The sequence below is a fragment of the Benincasa hispida genome, chromosome 5 (genome assembly GCF_027475165.1).
Source record: "Benincasa hispida cultivar pf3 chromosome 5, pf3_genome.v1.1, whole genome shotgun sequence".
NCBI classification, from domain to species: Eukaryota; Viridiplantae; Streptophyta; class Magnoliopsida; order Cucurbitales; family Cucurbitaceae; genus Benincasa; species Benincasa hispida.
Window position 1 is genome coordinate 25,728,793 of NC_143482.1, and position 13,239 is coordinate 25,742,031.

General features: G+C 31.2%; 1 protein-coding gene across 1 annotated transcript; it reads right to left on the reverse strand.

Moving 5' to 3' along the window:
• Positions 1–10,635: 10,635 nt before the first annotated feature.
• LOC120078327 (Fasciclin-like arabinogalactan family protein) lies at positions 10,636–12,957 on the reverse strand. The gene has a single exon (XM_039032566.2). The coding sequence runs from the start codon at positions 11,839–11,841 to the stop codon at positions 10,801–10,803; it is 1,041 nt and encodes a 346-aa protein (XP_038888494.1). The 5' UTR covers positions 11,842–12,957; the 3' UTR covers positions 10,636–10,800.
• Positions 12,958–13,239: the final 282 nt, after the last annotated feature.

Genomic DNA, 13,239 nt, shown 5'->3' on the forward strand with positions numbered 1-13,239 from the left:
GTGACATCCTAATTTTTTTCTTCGTAATTTAAATTAAGTTATTTTGTAATATTTCAGGAAAATTTTGGATTCTTGGAGGTTAAATTGAGTTAGTGTGAGAAGATAATTCAATTTTAATATTTGATTCGAGAAGAATTTTGGAAGTTAAAATTTGATTAGGAAAAAATTTTGAAATTTATGTCAAATGGTTTCAATTTTAATTTAATTTGGAAAATTGAATTAAAATTGGAAATTTTGGTTTTATTTTAGAATTTTGAAAAGATATTTGGATTTGAAATCTCAAAAAGATTTGAAATTTGAAGAGGAAAAAGGAAAGGGATTAAATATGTTTATTTTATATTAAGAGTAAAGGAAGCCAATTAAGCCATTTAAGCCATTTGAGCCGCACAAATCCCTAAGAGGTCATCTTCTTCCTATTATCCTTCCCTCAACCGACCCACACTCTTTTTCCCTCTTTCTCACCACTGACTACAACCAGATCACCGTCAGGAGTAGCTACCATCGGTCGCGTCCTGCTCAGGCGCTGTGCGATCTGCTACCGTCGGTCGTCTGCTCATCGGCACCGCACATCCGGGTCGAGGAGCGCGTGTCCGCAACTTACAGTTGCAGCAGCCGTTCGCCACTAGTCCGGGTCCTCCCCAGGGCACCATCACCATCGAAGGTCTCCCCCGCCAAATTGCTCTTCACCGCTGCCGGACTTCTGCTTTTGTTCGTTGGATTTGTGAGTTTCGTCGAAAAACTTGGTTTTGGGTATGATCTTGGTGGGTTTTATGAATTTTCTTAAATGGATCTTGATTACTCATTTGATTTTGGGTTAATTTTGATAAAACTCATTATGTTTGGGTCATAGATTCGAGTTTTATCATGTTGTATGATGTTACAAAGGTTTGATTTTGGTAAGTTTTGGTGTCTGGTTTTATTTGTCTTTAGATTGGACAAGCTTTGGAACTGACTTTGAATCAAACCACATAATTTGGGGATCAGTTCTATGTTTCGGCTCATGATATTTAAATCTATTTTCATGTTTTCAACTTACTATTAAGATTTGTTTTCAGACTTATTTATTATCATTTATGATATTGAATGTTTTAATTTTCATGCATACATGTGTTTAGTAACGGTCTCACATCCAATATGCAAAAACCCATACATTCAAAATACATCATACATCCACCAGAACTCTGAATTAAAGTTCCAAAAATTAAAATTTGAGACTTAACCTGGCTCTGATACCAATTGAAAAATAGGTAAATACTTAGCAGCGAAAAATATCATATCCCAATTTTGATTTTACAGAATAATAATTAGAGGACGAAACACAGGGTAAACAAAACCTATTAACCATCCTACTGCCATGCAATTGAAGAGGAAAGGATTAAGAAATAACTTACATTTGAAGACAAATTCTTTGCATTCCTCTCCAAATTGAGTCATCTTCTCCCGATCTCACGAACTCGACATCGACGTACTCAATGAACAAGAACAAACACCACCATGAATGGATCTTGATTATTCTCAAGGACAAGAACCGTTAAAGGTGTGAGTTTGCACTTAAATTTGGCATGAGGGAAGGAGAAAAGAGTTGAGAGATTATTCTGAGGAAAAAAAAAATGTTTTTACAGAATAAAGAAATAATAAGAGGAGGAAGGAGATGAAGATGAGAGAACCTTTTTTCTTTCTCTCCTTTCTTTACGCGAGATAGGAGTTGAAGGAGTTGTAACTCCTCCCGCAATCAAATTATATAATAAATAGGGTTGTTTTTAAATATAAAAAAATGAACAAAAATATTTGCAAAATATAACAAAATTTTAGAACTATCAACGATAGACGCGGATAGATACTGATAGACTTTTATTAGTATCTATTAGTGACATTGATAGACACTGATAGAAGTCTATCAGTTTTTATCCGCGCTTATGATTGATAGTTCTAAAATTTTGTTATATCTTGTAAATATTTTCAATAGTTTTACCAATTGAAATAATTTCCCTAATAAATATATGTATTAACTAACTTAATATATATAAATATTAATCTATATGTTATATCACATCTAATATATAACCTATAGTTTACATTTTATCACATAATATAACCTATAATTTTTATATAAATCACATTCATATAATTTAATATTTGAATCACATTCAAATAACAACCCCCTCATCAAACTATAAAAATTTAATACGAATAATATTCATATTAATTATAACATATAGTTTCTATGTGAATCATATTCACATGATTAATATTTGAATCATATTCAAATATTTAATTCTCTCATAAAACTATATAAATTTAATATGAATCATATTCACATTAATTTTTTAACATATACATTTTATATGAATCATATTCATATAATTAATATTTGAATTATATTCAGATATTTATTTTTCTCATAAAACTATATATAAATTTAATATGAATCATATTCACATTAAATTATAACACAGTTTTTATATGAATCATATTCCTTAAACTGATATTTGAATCATATTCAAATGTTTATTTCTCTCGTAAAATTATATAATGTATCAACATACATTATACTATATAATATATCAATATACATTATTCAACTATATCTTATACAATTAATTCCCTTTAATTAATTTGAACAATTCAAATTAAACAAAAATTAATTTGATTCTCATCAGTTCTCATTAAGCTAACGAGGGGATCTTTATGGACCTATAGATTGAAGCTCCAATGATACGAGATTAATTGATTAAACTCTTTTGATCAAATTAATCGACGTTCATTAACTGTCAATCACTCCATTAAAAATCGACAGCTGAACTCTTCCCATCATAGATATATTTGTGTCCATTGGATATAACCAATCAACAGTGCAAAGACCTTTTACAAATTTCTCGTAAGTATAGTTGGGTCAAATTACCATTTTACCCCTATAGTTATATCTAACTCCTTAAGTACTGTTGATCCCTCTAATGAACAATTAGTCATAGTCCAATTATGACTGAACCCCTCTCGGGCCAGGAGAGGGTAAGGTGCCTCATTGTTCAAGCCCCAGAATCGGCCCTCAAGGGAGCAATTTATCTTTTTACCCTAACTATAGGGAATGAGTGAATTCCTTCTTGTGTAGTTGTGTTCCTAACTCCTCAATCAAACGATTCCCCAAAATGCTAGGCTTATTGAGTCGGCGAATCGGACGACTCTCACCGATACAAATCAAATGATCGCCCTCAAAGGTAGGAGTTCACAACTTATTCAAGATTAAGGTCAAGTCACCTATGGTCATCCTAGTGAAATGTAAGTCTCTTCTAGCGACGACGTTATAAAGAGAGACTTAACATTTCGTGGTTTGATCTTTATACAACCTCTTTTGTATAAGATATCCTCGCTCACATGTCTCCACAAGAATGACCAGGATTAAATCATTTGTAGTACTTTACAACAATTGTAATAATTACAAAGTGAGTTGTATCAGTAATGTTACCAGGATAAGGCACCCAACCTTATCCATATACTCTAGACCATTTAGGTTATCACTTAAACATGATCCATCTGTATGTCTTCATATATATGTTTAAGTTACGTCAGATGACCTTGGATCTTAAGTTAATGGGTTATTGCACAAATTAATCAACCAACTCTATCGGTCTTTAGTGGAGTACCTGGTAGTTAATGAATGTTGATTAATCTAATTAAAGAGATTAATTGATTAATCTCATATCATTAGAGCTTCTACTCTTTAGGTCCATAAGATCCCCTTGTTAGCTCACTAAGGATAAAAACAAGGAATAATTGTTTTTTGAATAATTTGAAATTTTCAAATATTTAAGGGAATTTAAGCTATTAATTATATTAATATGATTAATGTAAAGTACAATATATTGATACATTATAATATATAGTTAATTATCAATATTATTTATAATTAAAATTATATAATATATGAGGGATAAATATTTGAATAAGATTCAAATGTTATTTATATAAATAAGATTCATATAATACTATAGGTTAAAATTAATACAAATATAATTCATATTAAAGCTATAGATTATAAGAGGGATGTGCATTTTAATGTGATTAAAAAGCATATAATATTATTGATTAATTAAGTTAATTATTTAATCAACCATATTATAAGGTTTGTTATTATAACATAATATAATTTTATATTAAATTATATTATAAAATTAATAACTACCCATTATAGGAAAGTTATTCTTCACGTGGATGGGAGTTAGAGTTAACTCCCATCTCATTCCTTTCCATTTTAGACTTTATTGAGAATACAAACAAGAGAGAGTTTTTTACAAAACGTGCAGAAAAAAAAAACACCCTCAATTATCTCATCTTCTCTATATTCACTCCCCCTGCCAAAAACAAAGTTGGAGCCCGCACATCCATCATTCCTTATGTCCTGAGACTAACGAGGTGGTTGAGTGGTAGTATCCTTGCTTACTGAAGTTTTCTACTGTTCGTTGGAAGAAGGATAGTCCCTGTGTTTGTGACACTAGAAGAGGATTTGCGTGAAGAAAGAATTTGTCAAGGGTGAGTTTTCTCTTCTTCAAACTCTCAGTAGAATGCACACTTAGAATTCTTGTGTTTATCCTATAATAGTAACATTTTTGCTTCTTTGTATTTAAGCATTTTTCAAAATGAATCTCAATTGCACCGCAATCATTCGCTTCCATGAGAAATTTGATTTCTTCATTATGGACTCCTGCCTGCAAGAATCTATTCTTTGATTTTTATGGGTGATAGTGGCCTATGTTGTCGCTCAATAAGCCTACCATTTTGAGGATAGGACCGAGTAGGGAGTTGGGAATATAGTTTTACAAGATGAAATTCACTCCTTCCCTACTTTAGGATAAAGCGGATGAGTTGTTCCCCTATATGTTGAGTCCAGGTCAATTGAGCCCCTCTTTCTCATTGACCCAAGAGAGATTTTGTTTATAGTTGGACTATAAATAGATTTCGTTCATTAGAAGATCAGTGGAACTTAAAGAGCAAGAGACAATTACAAGGTAAAATGATAATTTTACCCAACTATAATTACGAACGACTCGTGAAGGATCGACTTACTTATAACGATTATATCCATGGACATAGAAATATATTTATAGTACGATGGGAACAACTATGGATCTTTAATGGAGAGACCCATAGTTATTAAATGTTGATTAATTTAATTAATGAGTTTAATCAATTAGTCTCAAATCATTAGAGCTTTTAATCTGTAGGTCCATAAGATCCCTTACAAGCCACTAACAAGTAAATGCAAGGATTTATAGTTTTGGAAAATTTAAAATTGTTCAAATTGAATAAGGGAATGTGTATTAATTACATTAGATATGATTAATATAATGTATGGGGATACATTATAATATCAAGTTAATTTTGAATAAAATGCAAAATTAATCTTTATAAGATGGGAGAATTAATATTTGAATGAGATTCAAATATTGTAATATGAATTGGATTCATATCAAAACTATAAGTTAAAATTTAATGTGAATCAGATTCATATTGAAACTATAGGTTATAGGAGAGATGGTTTTAATTAAATATGTGATATTTAATTAAAATTCATTATTTAATTAATTTGATTTCATATAATTAAATTAATTTGATATAATTCAATTACATTAAATCAAATAACTCCCTTGTAATTATAATAGGGGAGTAAAAGAAAGTTGAGGGGAGTTAACTCTCCTCATAGTTATTTCTTTTCTTAATAACATGAAAGGAAGAGAAATATAGGAGTTGATCGATCTCTCTCACGAGATTTCTTACTCTTGAGAAGTTTTCACTCAAGAAAAATACAGAGAAGTTCTTTGCTCATTTTTCCCTTTTTCTCCAAAAACAAAATGGTTCCTACAAGCTTTTCCTTGTCCCAAGGGAACAGTGGGGTGACTCTTGGGGTGGTGTTCATTTGGTATTTGAAGAAGCACGTGATCTCGATGAAGAGTTGGAGAAGACACTAAGGAAAGTCTACAAAGGTAATATTTTTCCTCCCTTTAACTTGATATAAGCATGCTTAACCTGTTATTTTTCCTCTTTTTTGTGTTATGTGATTCATGAATTAAATTAAAGTAGAAGTGTTTATTCACTTCCGCCCATGATTCAATCCTTTCACCTACTTGGTTCAAATTAAAGGTATGCCATTGCTTGTAGTCATGTATTTGAGTTATATAACTTTATTTTATCTAATCTGCCTACCTAACAGTTGCATCATGATAAAATGATATGTGATGATCTGTATGTCCTTGCTTGTGGTCTGAATGATTGTGCTCGATCTTATAGTTAGTGTATAAAAATGGAGTTCGCTTTCATACAAATATCGGGATAGTCGTTAGACCACTCAAAATAGCAGAGTTATGGTGTATGGTGATGATGAAATCAGATAAATCAATTTATATGGTGAACTACATGAAATAATAAGGTACAATATATTTGCATGAAGACAATTAATCTTTTTAACTGTGAATGATACAATACCAATTCACAAAAACATAAAATTAATGTAGTTTATGGTTTTAACCGATAAATTCTCATTACTTATGGTACAAGAATGAGTAATTCATCCTTGTAAGTCAAGCAGTACAAGTATTTTACTTAGATGATTACAAACTTGGTCAAGATTAAAAAATTGTTCAACACATTCAACCAAGAAGTGTGTGGGGTATTCCAAAAATAGAAGGTAATGAAATAAAAGTAATGTCAGATGAAACCATGCCCACATGTTATCCTCGAGTTAAGGATAACCTAGATTCACAAACCTTTAACAGAGAAGATGTTGAACTTTTGATTATTGAAGATCAAGTAGATTTTACCTATATAAAGTAATGAAGAAGCATCAACTGATGAAGCATTGGTTGATGAAGAGAAGTTTGATTTTCATCATTCTAGTGATGAGTCAATGAGCACACATTGTTACATGATGAAAGTTGTGATAGTGACTTATAAAACTATTTGAAAGGTTATATACAATTACTTAAACTTATACATATGCATATGAATTTTGTATTATCTTTTCTTCTTTTGTTATGTTACAGGATGTTGCAATGAAATTTTGGACCAGAAAATTATAGCAAGTCCACTTAAACATGCAACATATAAACAATAGTCATGAAGATTCTATTAGTGAGCGAGAAATTGGGTGTCTCAAGGTATGTGTTCATTTCTTTGAATAAATATTCTAGTTCTCTTATAACATTAAATGTATTAATATTTGATCATTCTCATACAGATTCTAATTGTGAAGTAGGAGGTTGAGGAGCAACTAGAGGGGTTGCACTTGAGAAATATGTCCAAACAAATGGTCACATTCCTATTAAAACTGAACTCGAAGATAGAAAACTCATTTGTAAGGACTCATCCAAATTGAACTCTACTATTGAAATCATTGTACGTGAAACAATACCTCTTCGATTTGAACATTGGTCAGATGTCTCTAAAGGGGTAAAAAGGGAGATAAAAAAAGGAGTTGAATTTAGAAGTAAATGAAAAGAAGTTGGGTTGGTTTTTTATACTTTTGTTTAAAAATGACCTCTTATACTTCAAAGACATTACGTTGAAATTTTTATTATGTAAACTTGTGATAGCTAGTGTTGATATTAATTTTATTCATCATTTACTTAATGTAACTTGAGAATTATAACTTAGATTGATCAAAGTAGATTGATATAATTTGTCATGCAAACTTGTGATCAAGTTGGTATTATTTCATTTTGTTTCAATGATAATGTATGACCTTGGAAATATGTATCTTCACTTATATTTTTTGGTTTAATTGTAATATGACTAGTCGATTTTTAATTTGTTCAAAAGATTATTAGATTATAAATTTAATAACAAGGTTATATATTAAATTGGATATTATTTTTTAATTAATAACATACTTTTACCAATGTTTTATATAACGTCAGTAAATTGTAATTTTAAAAAGGTAAACTAAAATTTAATGGTGGCACATAATATAAATTTTACCAACATTTACCTATGTTACAAAAGATATTTACAATAACAAGGAAGCCACATTTAGCAATAGTCTTATACGTTGCTAAAGCTCAACTTTCATAGACAAATTTGGAACATCATTGTATATAGACAAATAGCAACAATCAATGTGTTGCTAAAAGTGGGTATTTAGTAATAGATCCACATTGGTAAATATGTCACTAAAACCTTTAGCTATGCAACTACTATGACGTATACAGTGACGTGTCTAAGCATTGTCTATACTTTTAGTGGTATTAATAAAAATAACTTTTCTTGTAGTGTTTGATCGTTTATATTCTTAATTCAAACAATTCAACGTGCATGAATGCAGTGTTGTTATAGTTTAACATCGTTATTGCAACACTAGGCTCTCTTTCTCTCTTTTTTGGCTTTAAAGTTTGGAGATTCTATTTAAATACTATTTCTTTCTGTATTATTAATATTCAATGAAGAATAAAGGCATAAAAGAACTCTCAAATAGCAAAAAATTACAAACCCGTGGAAGAAGATGAAGAACAGGAAGGAAAAGAAGAAAAAGGAGGGAGGGGAGAGACGAAGGGACCGATAGAATGAAAAAAAAAATGAAAATCCATGTAATAGAAAAACATAATATAAAATTAATAAAATTTTCCAATTTGCCACATAAACATGTCACTTTGTCATCGGGGTCTTTTTAAATAAAAAATGTTTAAAAATATTTACACTTTATAGTCAAAAAATTCAAGCACTTTTGAATATTTTTTAGAATTTTCTATTTATAAGAATTTTTCTTTTTTGTTTTTGTTAGTTAACTAATAAACAACTTTTGATTCATTTAGAATCATTTTCAAACCTCATAGTTAAAATGTAACATTGGAAATTCCAAAATTAAATAGACATTAATTTTAAACTCTAGGAACAAAAACATACTTTACTCTAAACATTGTAATATTATTATAATTCAACTTCAAGTATCCAGCTTAGCCATGCAAGATCTACCATTTTATATTACAAATAACTAATATTCGTTTATTTTTTCCTTAATTATTTTAATTAGGAAAGAAAATCAAGATTTTTTAAAATTTCTTTCAGATAAGTTTTTGACGTGTCTCTTAATATAATACCTATAAGTCATGTTCAATCTTTGCTACTATAAATATATATTTTTTCTCGCTGTTTTCATATTTACATCTTGAGTTATATTTATCTTTGTACATCTAAAGTCAATCGTACCATTTACGCCATTTCTACTACTGAAAAATACTGAAAAAAATTTACTACGTAACAAAGTTGGGTTATATGCTATGATTGGAGAATGGAAGATTGGACACTCTCTCCCTCAACAGAACGACACTAATAAAGATAATGTGGGTTAGGATTTTTAGTTGGGATTTTTTTATCTTTTAAAATTGTAATTGTAATTTTATTAAATTTCTAAAAAATATTTAAGATTAAGGTATTTACATGGATTAGTTTTTTCTAACCAAAAATAATTGTCGATTAGCTTTAAAATATTTGAATTGACTTTTATCGTTAAAATTAGAAAAAGAAAATTCACATGGCAATATTTAAAATAATATTAAGATATCAAAATTCTAAACAAAAATTGATACATTAACCTTCTAACCATTTCGTTTTTATTTTTGTTTTTGAAAATTATGTCTATTTCTTCTCCTTTTTACCATGTTTTGCATTTTCTTAAATACAATAGTTAAACTTTTAGTCAAAATATAAAAATAAAGACAATATTTTAAAATCTACATTTTTTAATTTTCAAAATTTAGCTTCATTTTTCAAACCATTGATAAAAAGTAAATAACAAGTAAAGTCTATAGGCTTAATTTCTTTTTTTTTTTTAAAAAAAAAAAAAACTAAGATCCCGTATTGTAAATTAAGCTTATAGACATCACTTTCATCTTCAAATTTATTATTTTGTTATCTACATTTTTACCAATGGTTAAAAAACCAAATCAAAATTTGAAAACTCAAAAAAGTAGTTTTTAAAATAATTATTTTTTATTTTATTTTTTTAGAATTTGGCTGAAAATTTAACCATTATACTTTAAAAAAAATATGTTTTTTTTTTAGAATTTGGCTGAGAATTTAACTATTGTACTTAAAAAAAAATATGCAAATGATTGTAAAAATGAGGATAAAATAGACTTAATTTTTAAAATATCAAAACAAAAAATGAAATGATTACCAAACGTGACCTAAATTACAAGTCCCATCTTTAAAAATTTTCAAATTTATATCTAATAAATTCCTAAAATAGAAAACGTATTTAACAACCATATAATTAAACTTCTAATTTAATATTAATTGCCCTTTTTCTACTTCTAAAAAGGTCAAATAGATTTTCTAAATTTATTTTAAACGAAAAAAACATGTATTATATTCCTAGTTAGAGTACACAAACAAGCAATAATAATTTAGTCAATAGGTTTTAATGAGATTACATAAGATTTCATATCAAATGTAGACATAAACTGGTTGGAATTGAAATATGATTATAAGCTACACAAACAAAATTGTTACAAGTATATAAAATTATTTTGACAAAAGTTTATGAACAATTTTATTAATTTAAAATAATTTTGATATTTTGAAAAGGCAATAATTGCTATAATTCTGTTAGAAGAGGGAAAGGAAAGAATGAATAGGGAAAGCTTGTGATTCGATTCTTCAAAACGCAGCTCAGATCAAACAAAGAATTTACACAAAATCCTTCCATACAGTACTCTTAATTTCTGTGCATCAAAAATGAAGTTCATCTGCCATTAAAAGCCATAAATGGAAGAGATTACAAGAAAGAATCCATACCTTCTGCAATGTCTAAATTCAAAGACGCTGCAACACATTTGGACGAGGATGACTATCTTCAACATCAACATTTTTTGAATTTCCTTCAGTGAATCCAAATGCCATCCAATCCAATGGCTCATACTCCTCCTCCACTGTTCTTCCGATCAAACCGTCTTCCGATTTTATCATCCACGCTGCCGAGCCGCTCATCAACGGTGTCGGCGTAATCTCCTTCTCATTCCGCGTCGACGGAGTTAAATCATTCGAAATGACTGGCGGAACTACAGGACTGGTCGATGGAGAAACAGAGGAAATTACCGGCGGTTCGACTTGGAAATTCGATCGTTCCGGCGGAGGACCAAGATATACGCGATTAAATGGAAGATCTACAGTTTTGTTTGAAGAATTACTTGGACTAATCGGTGGAAATACACGATCAGCGGCCGGAGCGGTGAAATCTCTGTTTTCAGGCGGAAAGCTACTCGGAGCGCTAGGGCGAAACAGCGGAAGAGGAGGCGGAGAATCGTACGGAAATCCGATCTGAGAATGGAGACTTAGAATTCCTCCCAAGCCATGGACGGCAACGTGACGGCTGTAGTACAATCCAGGGAGGACAACGTTAACGCCGTTGACAGAAATGGCGTCGGAGCGAGATCCACGGAGGCGGCGAGTGAGAGTAACATACTGTGAGCGAAGTAAAGTCTGGATCGGAGACTGAGAAGGCAAGCGGTTGAAATCGGAAACAGAGAGGCGGCGAGGGAGGCCGTGGTAGCGGAGAGTTGCGGTGTAGGCGGCGGCGGACTGAGTCATGGCGAGAGCAAAGAGAGAGGAGTCGGTTGGAGCGAAGAAAGTGAAGGACGCGTTTGCGGCGGCGGTGAGGAGATCGAGTTGGAGGTCGGAAGTGGTTATGGCGTTGGAGAAGAGATTGTAGCCTCGAGCTCTGACAATGGAGAGCATTGCTTCGAGCTCTTCCGTAGGAATGGAGGAAACGAAGGAGGTTTTGGTGAAGAAGAGGGAAATCATGAGGAAAGCGACAAAGAGATGGAGTCCGATCCTCATTTGCACTTGAACCGCCATTAACGAGAGCTTCAAGAATCAAGAATGGTGGTTTGTTGGTTGCAGCTCTTCTTCACCGCCTTTAACAATGTAACCTCCTTTTTATTTTATATAATTTTCGTAAGCTCTAATTTCATATATTCTTACTCTAGAAATAAAAACCATAATATTCAGGTAGGAAAAAATATAATAATTTAGTAATAAATGTCTTTCTTAGCACTATTTTTATGCTATAACTTCAAAGAATCATCCTATTGGAATTTGGTATTATTTTGTCACTTAGTACTGGTTCACAAAAATACTTATTTTAACACGTTTGTTTCATGTATTCAAAATTCTATTATCCTTGTTATGAAATCTATTGTCCACTACATGTATTAAAATTAGAACTTGAACCTATTTTCGCCTAGACATTAACCTATAAAACTGTGTAGTGACATAACTTTTCTACTACTTTTCATCTTCTGTGCCTTCAGACCCTTCTTGCACAGTCATGTCCTTTTGTCATCAGGGACTTTCTCTTCTGAAGTGACCAACTTGTCTACACTTATATAAAATCCGAGTTCCACTAGAACACAGTCCCCAATGGTATCTGTTACATTCAGAACACAGAGGTCTACCTTTGAAACTGGCAACATACCCTTCCAGTTGCTCGGTTTCTTTTATCTCTAGAACCTATTTACCTGTGCTCATCTTTGAACTTGATGTTCCACCATGCTTGGACTTTGAAACTCCTTTGCTAGAAACTCCTAGTGCAAATCATTTTCCTTTACTCCCTGCACTCCTTGCTAGACTTAGAGACTTAGATCCACTGTGATCATCTTCCGTTTCCTCTTCTTTGCTTCTTTGTGCTAGACTCTTTTCTATCTTCATAGCAGCTTCCACTAGTTTGGAGAATTCATTCCACCATGCACTAGCTATTACAAGGGTACGTATTTCTTTCCTTAGGCCTTACTCAAACTGTCTGTATCTTTCAAACTCATCCTTTATTATGTGAAGAGCATACTTAAATAGTTCTATATACTCTTGCTCGTACTTCGGTACCGAAATGGAACCTTGTACGAGTCTGAGGAACTCATTTTACTTTGCATCACTCATAGGACAAAAAATGTGCTATTTTTCTTTTCATAATTCTACGTCATTACTATGTTTAATGTGTTTATTTAGTGATTTTATAGGTACTGAGCATCTTGGAGGTAAAATCAGTTGTTACGAGCTGTTTGGAGTTAATTTGGAGCAATTAGGAGTTGATTTGAGTAACTGGACTTCAAAAGGACGTCAAAGGAAAAAAAAAATGCCCCTGGATGAAGCATTGCAACGCTCAACCGAGCATTATGCAATGCTACAAGGCAGAAACTACTTGTTTTGTGAAGAAATAGGGCAGTGTTGCAATGCTACAAACTTGAAAAGGACATGTGC